This window comes from Thalia democratica, chromosome 8 (assembly GCF_965202585.1).
Source record: "Thalia democratica chromosome 8, ktThaDemo2.hap1.1, whole genome shotgun sequence".
Classification (NCBI taxonomy): domain Eukaryota; kingdom Metazoa; phylum Chordata; class Thaliacea; order Salpida; family Salpidae; genus Thalia; species Thalia democratica.
In genome coordinates, this window is record NC_139172.1 from 7,631,624 (window position 1) to 7,642,876 (window position 11,253).

At 27.1% G+C, this 11,253-nt stretch overlaps 1 protein-coding gene across 1 annotated transcript; it reads left to right on the plus strand.

Annotated features, from left to right (window-relative positions):
• Positions 1 to 8,549: 8,549 nt before the first annotated feature.
• Positions 8,550 to 9,848, plus strand: LOC145842862 (kelch-like protein 7). Its single transcript, XM_082950340.1, has one exon. It carries the CDS (start codon positions 8,550 to 8,552, stop codon positions 9,846 to 9,848), a length of 1,299 nt encoding a protein of 432 aa, XP_082806466.1.
• Positions 9,849 to 11,253: the final 1,405 nt, after the last annotated feature.

An 11,253-nucleotide genomic window follows, 5' to 3' on the forward strand; every position in this document is an offset into this window, starting at 1 on the left:
AAACTCTAATGTCGGTAATCGGATGCACCTCAATTTTAAGTGAAAACAACTCTAATATATTTGTATTGTCCTGAGCTTAGTCATCAAACTAGCCCTCTTAAAACAAGTCATAAGAATTTAATTACATGCAATATTTTCATTGACAACACTGTTTGATTGTTATTAGTATAAAAACATTTTTTTATTTTAAAAATGAACACATATTGTCTACCTTACATAATTTTGTTCTTTTGATTTTAAATATATCCTCTAAACTTTTTATACAAAAGCCTTTAGAAACTATCAAGATATTTTAACAGTATTTCTTATTTTTCTTTATTAAATACTTTTTACAATTAAAATAGTTTGTTTTCTAATTTCATATTAAATTTAGTGATTATCAAAAAATCTAAAGTTTTGAATACTTCTACAGATAGTGATTAACTTATAATTTCTAAAGTAAAAGTTTCAAACTCAAACAGATCGTTGATATGTTCTTAGAAGTTACAAAAACGTTTAGTGATAAATAAAAAGGTTAATTATTAATTTATTATTATATGCAATTTTTTCAGAATTCATTATAAAAGTATACTGATTGATAAATAGTCATTTTTCTTTGTATTTCAAACTTGAACATAAATACTTAATTTGTTTTCTTACTTGTCAAACATGTAATTATTTTTTAACTCTTTAAACAATTCACCGTCTTATATTTGATCAAATTTACTGTAAAACTAATGATTAAAATTAAAATCAGCAAACCAATGTTTTAGATATAAGTTTATGTAATTCATTCTGACAAATAAAACTGTTATAAAAAGTCAGGGAAACTAAAAAATTCATGTAACGTAACTTAAAAGACTACGTTAGTAACCACTTTGAAAAAAGTACATATAAAAGAATTTTATTTAAATTTTATTAAGATTTAAAAATTATATTAGAAAAACCTCAAAAAATACTTTAAACTTTGCAAAAATAAAAAATTTCATATCTAATAATTAAGATTAAAACAGTATAGTAAAATTTATATAAATTTTTATTGCAAGATATAATTGATAACAATTAATAATTATCATAATTCATGACCTGTTAGTTCGTAAACCTTGTTTTTAGAACTGAATTTAGCATTGATATCTTAAGTTATATGCATATTTAAGAAAATATTACTAAAAAAGTGCTAAAAACCTAACTCTAGTTTTTAAAATTATATCGAGTAAAAACAATCAGCACGTTATGCTGTTTTTTATTTATAAAAAACCGTCTTAAACGTTAAACATATGTTTCTCAACAAAATGAAAGTCGTTAATAGCACAAATATATATTTTTTTAAACTTTGTTTTCAAATGCTTTTGGTTTTGAATAAATTTATATTAAAAAGTCCGAAAATTTTCATATAAATTGTTTGAATATAAATAGCTTGTGAAGTTTAGAAATTATCTAAACTCATTAGGTTTTATTAGAAATTCTTTAATAGAGTTTAAGTAAAATTAAAAAAAAGTTGTTGAAATAAATATAATGAACTAAAACAGTACATATAAAAACAACACTGAAAACTGTATGTAGTATAAATTTAGTACTTAAATTTGACCTCTCTTAAAAATAATAAAAGTCTGGTCAAATTTTATCAAACGATATAAATAGTGTTTTAAACTGGGGTGTATTAGCTAACTATACTATTATTAAGTAGTTTTCTGAGATCATTTAAAATAAAGAAATAAAATACAAGTAATTATGTAAATAAAGATAATATATCATAGTATTAACAGATGTGTTCGAGTTTGTTATATATAAGAGTTTACAAACATTCTTAAATATTATAGAAAATTCTATAATAACTTATAAATTTTTTATATTGCGAAGTAACAAGTTTAGACTTTAGATTTTACTAAAACTCAATTTATTCTTAAGTTGCGGAAAAAATAATTCAACTAAAACTTTTTTAGAGTGTCTCTTACTGAAGTAATTATAAGAAGTATATTTGCAAAAGTAAATAAAAAAAAGAAGTAGAACACAACACTAGTTTTCTTGCAGTTAGTTGTTTTTGATTTTTTTGAAGATTTTTTATTAATCTAGTTATATATCTATCTATAATTTAGTAATTTTTCAAAAACATCTTGATAATCTGAAAAAATTAATTATCAAACTAATTTTTTGTTTAATTTTACAAAACATTTTTATAATACTACTAGTTTTTTTCTCCGTTGTTGTTTTTTAATAAAAAAATTATCGTTTTTTAGTAGTAAAAATTTTATAGTATAATTAGATTTGAAATCAGTTAGAACAACTCAAAATGAAAACTAAACAGCAAGTTTTGTATAGTATAAACTTAACAAAATAAGTACATTTTTTACACATAATCTAAACGAGCTTACGTATTAAATAAATGTTTAGAATGTTTTAACACCTTTATAAAGCATAATTAAAACTGATCGAAGATTAATTGAAAATAAATAGGTTATTGGTTATTTTGTAGTTAAAATCATACTTTATAGTTGTTTTCGCCAGGAAGTGTAATGATTTTCTTTTTATATAATTTAGATTTTGTTTAATTTCGCTTAAAAGGCCTAGGTTTTGATGCCTAGGTTTAGTGATTGAAAATAGTCATTTAAAAATGATACAGTTATTAGTTTAAAAAATTTTAAGTAACTTATTTTAAAACTAGTTATGTATACTGATAAATTGTTTTTACTATAGCTCAAACAAGAAAGTATACATCTAATTATTGATAAACTCAAAAACTAAAGAAAAGTACACTAAACACTATATGTTCCTACAAAATCACTGACTTAAAAAAATGTTTGTGTAAGAAACTACGTACAGTTTTATTTTCATTCAACATAAAAAAAAAGTATGTACTTTCAGAGTTATTTTTTGTGTCATTGTTTTGATGCAAACTTTTATCAACACAAGTGTATATTTTTTCATATGTATCATTAAGAAGGCTTTAATTATGACTGTTCATTTAATAATTTAAATTTAATAGTAAAAATAATTTTACATTCGAATAGATAAATAGACTATTGCATAACTTTTTAAGAACTTTAAGGAAGTGAATTCTACCATAACAGAACTTCACTTTTTTAAACGAAAATAAAAAGACAAGTAATATTAAATTTATGCTTATAATAAAAAAAAAAACAATAGTAATAATAACAACAAATTTCTTTCTGATTTAAAATATACTTTTTATATTTTTAATACTTGTCTAAGTCGAAAATTTGTTAGTTAGACAATAGTTAAATGACAAATACTATTAACTCCTTAAACAAAAGTAAATAAATGAGTAGCAGTGATCATTACATTAATGACCTTGTTAATAACTTAAAAAAAAAAGTTTTTGATTTATTCTGGAACTTTCCAAAATGACTTATATTTATAATTTATATATTCCATTTTATCTAAAATATATAAATAGGTAGCTCAGTCCATAACTTACTTCCTTGGTAGGATAGCGATTTATGACCTATTTTGCTGTTGAATCTAGGTAGTGAAAACTTGTTTCTGAAGACCTGGTATGATAAATATGGACATTTTTTACACCTTGATAGTAATTTTCAAAGTTATCTGGTAACAGATTATTGTTAAACTTAAACAAAACTAATTCATATAGATACAGACTTTCAACGTCTAATATTTTTTTCTGAGTTTTTAATTTTCTTACACTATCATCATATTTCTTATAATGTATGCATCTAAGTGCTCTGTTTACGACAACATTGATATCATTAACACATTTTTTATTTGCTCTTTCCCAGCACAACAAGCCATATCTAACATTGCTCATAACAAAGAATTAAAGATCAAATGTAATGCTTTTTCATTTAGGAAGTGTCTGGTTTTATATAATATACCCAATGTTTTAATGTTAAATTTTAGTTCAAATAGTTATTTTTTTTCTAACAATTTTTTTGATTTAAATTTTGTTTAAAGGTTTTAATATCATTCAAAAGAATCTCTTCAGCAAAAAGTTTCTAATATTGTAAAATGTACAGTACATGGTTCTTTATAATTGTTAGCTTTTGCAATTGTTTTTTAATAGAATATGTCCATTCATGCCATACCTAGTTTTATATAGAGTAGCCCTAAGTATTATTATTTAATATCAGTTTTAATTAGGTTAATATTTTTATTTATTTGTTACGGATTATACTGTGGGTTGTACACCACACTATAACCTTACAAATTTTTTTTTATGAAATCCACATTCCTTGATGGTTATAATAGGCATCCTCCAGGTTAAGAATCACCAGTCTTTTAGGTAACAGTTGTATAATACCAAGACTGTATTTTACCCAAAAAATTTTTACATGTATATTACCTTTTATTTTTAAGGCAGCATGTATCACAATTTTATCTCAACATTTTTACATTTTTATTTCATTGTGCATTTTATTTGACAGTAGATTTAGAGAATTTTTACAAGAAATCTTTAATTATATCTTTAAGAAGCAATACTTACAATTGTTTCTGCTCCTTTTAAAAGCCTTTAAAGTTTAACCAACACTTTACCTGGAATAACCTGGAATTTGACAATTTAGGCAAAAAAAAATCTTGAAAAACCTGGAATTTTAACAATTTTCACATGTTCAGTTGTAAAACTTTGATCTGACTCAAAAAATCTATCATAAAAAAAAACTTTGGTTATCATCAAAAAAATTTTTAAACAAAATATATATTTAAAGTAGCTTTACAGTATGTTTTCAATGTTTTTACACTATTCACAGTTTCTTACCTTAAACTTCACTTTAAACTATAAATAGACCCAAAAATATGTACTTTTAAAAACCTGAAAGAAATTTGGAAAACCAATTATGAAAATTATGAAAAAACAAGTGGCAACCCTGTATAAAGTTAAAACAGAGCTGAAAAATTTAAGTTCTTAAAGTCAAAGTAGAACTGACAAAGTTTTAGCCTAAAAGTCAAAATAAAACCGACAAATTTTAAGTCCACAAAGTCACTATAGAACTGAAAGAATTTAGTCCACAAATTTAAAAGATCTGAGTAGTTTATGTCCAAATAACTCACAAGAGTACTGACAAATTACAAATACAAATAAGTCACAAAAAGTGTTGACCAATTTTAAGTCAAAGTAAGTCCTATAAAATTTGTGTAAGCCTCTTTAATCTTGATAGCATAGTAGAAAAATTCAATATTTATTTGTAACAAAGACAGCAAAGACAAGTAACATGCTGCAATTTTAAGGACTTTTTATCATAGCGGATAGGCATGACACCGAATTTTTTTTGTGTTTTTGTTATTTAACTATTTTTCAAATGCTGCGATCTTTATAGTAGGTTGTAACACATTTTTAATATTAAAACAAAATTAGAGTGAATGTTGAACTTATGGTAAAGAAATGTTTCTCTTTTTTTAAATACAAATTTGTTTACAATTAGAAGACCATTTAGTAGTTACTTTAGAAATAAAAAGTTTAGTTATTTTAATTTCTAAATTACTTAAATATTTTTTTTTAATCATTAATAACAGTTTTGAAACCTATTTAAATTTTGATGTGTATTACTTTTTTTTTTAATTGTTTGTGAAGGAAGGGGAGTGTTTAACTTTAACAAAAAGGCAGAAGAGAAGTAAAGTGAAGATTCTCTTTCAAACGTGGAAGAAGAAGAAGAGGTGTAACAAGATATCAAACTGCATCTGATAACTGTTAATGGAAAGTTTTGAGTTAAAATTATTGTTTATTCAAGTGTTTAAGAGAAAGCTTGCATGGTCACGTGTTTTACTGATATTTTGCATTAGCGTACTACAGCCATATATGAATACTCACCGGTTGGAGGTTAATCATTCTAGACCACCTTGCTGCTACAAACATGTATATAACAATAGACATTTTTATTTTCTTAAAGTCTAATGCAAAGAGTTTTAATTTTGTTCATGGTTCCTTATATTTGTTAGTATGTGCAATTGTTCCACATTCATGTGTTGCCTAGTTTTATATAATTTAGTAGCCTTAGTAATATTTAATTTTAGTATAGTTTAGGTTTAACTTTATTATGGGTTATTGTGTAGGTGTAATACATATTAAAACCGGGAAGGGGTCAAAATTGCACGAAGACAAAACTTCACGAGGGGACAAAATTGCACAAAGACAATTTTGCACGGAGGGTAATTTTTGCACGAGATTAAAAAAAACTCAGGAAAAAGAAGTTAAAAAAAAATACAAATAAATAAAAAAAACAAGCAGAAAAAAAAGTTACTGACCAAAGGTAATGCATAGGGATAACAGTGGTAGTACAAATAAAAAAAAAGCTAAAAATAATAAAAATTACAATTAAAAAAAAACAAAAAAAATAAATAAAAATAAAATAGTTAAAAAAAAGCTACTTGCCGACCAAGATTAAGGGTTAGGGGCAACAGTTATAGTAGAAAAAAAAAACAAATAAAAACTAAAAAAAAAAAAAAACAATAAATAAATAGAATAAAATAAGTTACGGACTAAAGGTAAGGGTTTAATAGTAACAATGATAGTTAATAGTAAGTTATAATAATAAAAAAATAATATTGATAAAAATCAAAATTATTGAAAAAAAAAAAAATTCAACCCGTGCAAAAATTTATTCTTGCAAAATTGACCCTCCGTGCAAAAGTACCCTCGTGCAACTTTGTCCCTCATGCAAATTTGACACCTACCCACTAAAACCATACTATTTATTAAGTTAAGTAAACAAATTTTCTTTGTGGGTTACAACCTTCATGTAATTTAGTAAATGATTGCTACTAAACTTATGCTCTTTCAAAATAGTTTTAAACTTTCAGTTTAATAAACTCCTATATTTAGACATTTATTAAAGTTTGTAAAAGATGATAGTTTTAATTAAAAGGATAAATTTATTTTGGGTAGCTACAAATTTGTACGAGCGTACAAAATTGCATAAGGGGTCAAAATTGCACGAAGATACTTTTGCACGAAGACACTTTTGTAAGAGGGACAGAATTGCACGAAGATAAAATTGCACAAAGACACTTTTGCACGAGAAGAAAATTTTGCACGGAGTAATTTTGCATGTGTTGATTTTTTTTCTTTTGTTTTAATTTTTCATTACTTTTTTTTATTAACTATTTGTTTTTTTCCTATCACCGTCACCCCTAACCCTTACCCTCTCTCGATAGTTTTTTTTAATATTTGTTTTCAAACTAATTTTCATTTGTTATTTTTTTATATCTTCTTTTATTTTTACTAAAACTGTTACTGCTAACCCTTACCCTCCGTCAGTAACTTTTTTATTCTTACTGTATTTTTTTAAGTATATTGTTTAGTTTTTTTTATTTTTTTATTTTCATATATGTATATCTTTTTTACTTTGTGCAAAAATAACTCTCCGTGCAATTATATCCCTTCGTGCAGTTTTGTCATCGTGAATTGCACAAAGACAATTTTGCACGGAGGGTAATTTTTGCACGAGATTAAAAAAAACTCAGGTGACCTTTACCGGATGAAATTTTGACCTTTACCGGATAAAACATGTTACACTGTTGTATGTATTGTGTTACATGTTTTTAGTTTAGCATAACAAGATAAATTTTATGTATTAACATTTGTTTTTTATATGACTGTTTTTACAATTTTCTATGCAACTTTTTTTTTGCAGAGGTAACTAACTATTTGATAATTTTTTTTTTTCGATACTGCTGAAAGCTATTTCGACGTTAATACAGTAATCTATCACTATAAATAAACTTAAATAGCAAAACTTTATGAAATTTTGTAAACTTATTTCTTTATACATTTACTCATTTATATACTTTATACGAGATTTCTTTCTACAGTTTAAAAAAAAGTTATGTTTTAAATTATGTGATGAAATTATACAAAATAAATTATATCTATATAGCTTTTATTTTGTATGTTTCATTAAATTTTTGATTTAAAATTTTATCAATACTTTCTAACGGTTTAGTTGTAACTTGTTTTGTTAATCATTATGTTTTGGTTAACTTAAAGACTTAAAAAAAGTTTAGAAATACACAATAGCTTATTGTTTAATTTTACTTTTTTAGGTTATATAATAGTAAAACTTTTTAAGTCGTCATGGCAAATGATCAAAACAATAATAGTGTCAAAAGAAGAAAACTTTGTAGATGTGTACAACCGTCATGTTTTGTAAAAGTATGTAAGAACAGCTGCCTTAAAAAATTTGAAGACAAATATTTTGAAAATTCAAATAAGCTTTATGAGTCAAGTAAGTTGTTTTAGAATTAAGTTATTAGTTTTCTATACCTCTTAAGCTAAAACATGCTTTTTTTAACATTAAAAATTAAACCAAAGTTCTTAAAATTTTGTATATTTAATAATTTAAGACTGCATTACATATCAGCTAAAACTTTTTTTAAAGTTTTCTATACATTTTGAGTAAAAAATACTGAACCAGTGCTCTTTTTTGTAAACCTATTTCTTAATTAAGTACGGTAAAATTTAAAATCTCCAAAAAATTTTTGAATTTTTTTTAGCCAAATTCAAGTCTGAAGAAAAGGATTTTATTCTAAGTCTTAAAAAAAACAAGCTATTGTACGACAAAAGGTTACAAGAAAAAAGTTATATTTGCGTAGAAGATATGATGAATGTGCGCAACAACTTATTTTTTTACCAAATAGCTCACATCTTTCATCTGACAAATCTCACTAAACAATGCTTTTTATACGCTGAACGTTGCTTCACCGAGGTTGCCGAAACTCCAAACTTCCAGCAATTGGACTTGGCGCTGGTCTTGAAAATCATTCACTCTTCCAGCTTGCACGTCACCACGGAACTGGAAGTGTTTAACGCGGTAAACACATGGATCAGCTGCAACCGCGAAGAAAGAAACGAGTTTTGTGAAGATCTGTTGCGAGCTGTACGTCTTCCGCTGCTGTCGGCTGCCGCTCTGAACTCTCTGCTGCGCGAGGCGTCTTTCGTCAGCGCAAACAACGAATGCAGATTGATGGTAGAAAGAGTCTTGGATGAGAAAAAAAGCGGTTTTAACGAGCTGCCGAGCAAAAGTTTCAGAACCAGACACTGCCATCAGAAACAGTTTGACATTTTTGTTTTGGAAGATGCGCAAGGCGACGGGAGCTTAAAGCAAATGAGCGGGAACAACTTAGAACTGATCCGAAGGTCGGTGTTCGACAAGACGGAAGGCGAAGACGGTTTCGTACATCAATTGGTTTATCTGAAAGGGGAATTTTACGCCTTCGTCCATACCCACGCGCCCTGCTTCGACCTCATCCAAATCACGAAAGCGTCTCGGGACGCCGGCGGACCGGGTTTCCTCGCTCGCGACAACTTCTGCGTCTGTACTTTCATGGACTCCATCTACGTCGTCGGCGGGACGGACTACGGATCGTCATTCTGCGACCACTGCGTGCGGTACGACACGAACAGCGGTGAGATCAAAGAAATCAAGGTGATGAGCACGGCGAGGAGCCGCGCCGGCTGCTGCGTTTTCGGCGGGAAAGTCGTCGTTTCGGGCGGGTATGGCGCCGGAGGTGGCTATTACGTCACGAGAACAGTCGAGGCGTACGATCACGTCGCCGGTGATTGGTCGATGATGCCGAGCATGGTGCAACCCCGCACCGGCCACGGTCAAGTTGCCGCGAAGGACAAACTGTTCGTGGTCGACGAGATGACGTGCGAGGTTTTTGACAGAACCGCAGGCAAGTTCGCCATCTTGAAGGTGACGTCACAGAAGGAAAATATGATGAGGTTTCCGCATGAAGAGATCAAGGCGATTTTGATTGGAAACAAAATAGCCGTGTTTGGGAGAAAGTCGTCAACGATCGTGTTTTACGACGCGGGCAATAACAAGTGGCGTGAAGAATCGTGCAATTTTTTAAACGGTCGCTCTTACACTTGTTGTTTCAAAACACCCCAAAAATAGTGTTGGTTCTTTTGAATTGAACTTCAAAAAAGTATATTGTGACGTTTTTATTGTTATATGCAAGCAACAAGCTAAACGAACAGTCAATATTTGTAAAAAACATTTTCTTAGTTTAAAAACTTATATTTACTTTAAAATTTTCTAGAAATTTTTTTGATGATTGTCAGTGCGTATATAAGTTTGGTTTTTACCTCTGAGTTTAAAATTATAGTGCAGCTACTTTGTATCTTAATACTTTTTGCAAAAACTTTAAAAAAAAATTATGCTTTAAAAGTTTTAATATTATTTATAAACAGGGCGATACGTGACGTTTGTGGGTGCAGAATTTTTTTAAAATCTTTAATGTTATTGTGTTTTATATAAAAGTGTGTGGTTATGTTAAAACATTAAAAGTATATATAACATTGAACACTTATGTGTGATAGATTAAACTGCATTTCACTATTTTATGTTGTTCAGCACCCCTATGACGTAATAACGTGTCACCAATGGTGCTCAATAAGGTCTAACCTTAAAAATTCATTAATATTTAAATAAAGATGTTTAAAATTACGCACTCGGTTTCCTTTAAATAAAGAAATCATGTTTTAAAAATATTAGCTAGTAATTTACAGTTTTAATGTTTAATAAAGCCTATAAAAAGAACTTAAAATTCACAAAAACCATTATTGAGTTTGATAAAAGTAAAAATAAATTAACAGTAAAGTACAAAACTAAGTTTTTATGTCTATTTCCTATTTTTTAACTCACTAGTTAGTTACCTTTAATTTTGTTAACTTTTGGAGTAAAAAATACTATCCTTAAAATTAACGAATATACAAGTATATATAGATTAAATAAAAGTTTAAACTTTAAGTTGTATCATCGGTTAAACTAACTAAAAAGAGTTTCATACATTTTTGATGTGTAATAAACATTGTTTATAGTTTTTTTTTTATGCAATGCAGCTTTAGTGTTATAACTATTTTCAAGCTCTTTTATTGTATTATTTAAAAAGACGTTTAAACGTTTTTTCTGTCTAACTAATCGGAAAATTTGTTTTACTGACAGTTTCTAAATCTGTTTGTGTTATAAGGCGTTCTAGTATTTTATTTTCTTGCTTTTTATAAAATTATCATTGTAAGTTTTGAAATTGAATTACATTATTTAAATAATAAAAAATAAAACTACAAACTTTTAAAAAACAAAAAAGTATTTTTATACTGTTTATTAAACGATAAAAGTAGTGCTCAAAAAGTTTAGGCTAAGGACCAGGTGAACGAAAAAACCTTTCGGTTATCCAGTCGTACACCATATGTTTTTACATATCTTACGAGGTAAAAATAACCAATTTCTTTTTATAATCGAAAATTTAAACCTTAAGAAACAAAACAATCAACAAAATGTAAGAAACATAAATTGTAAG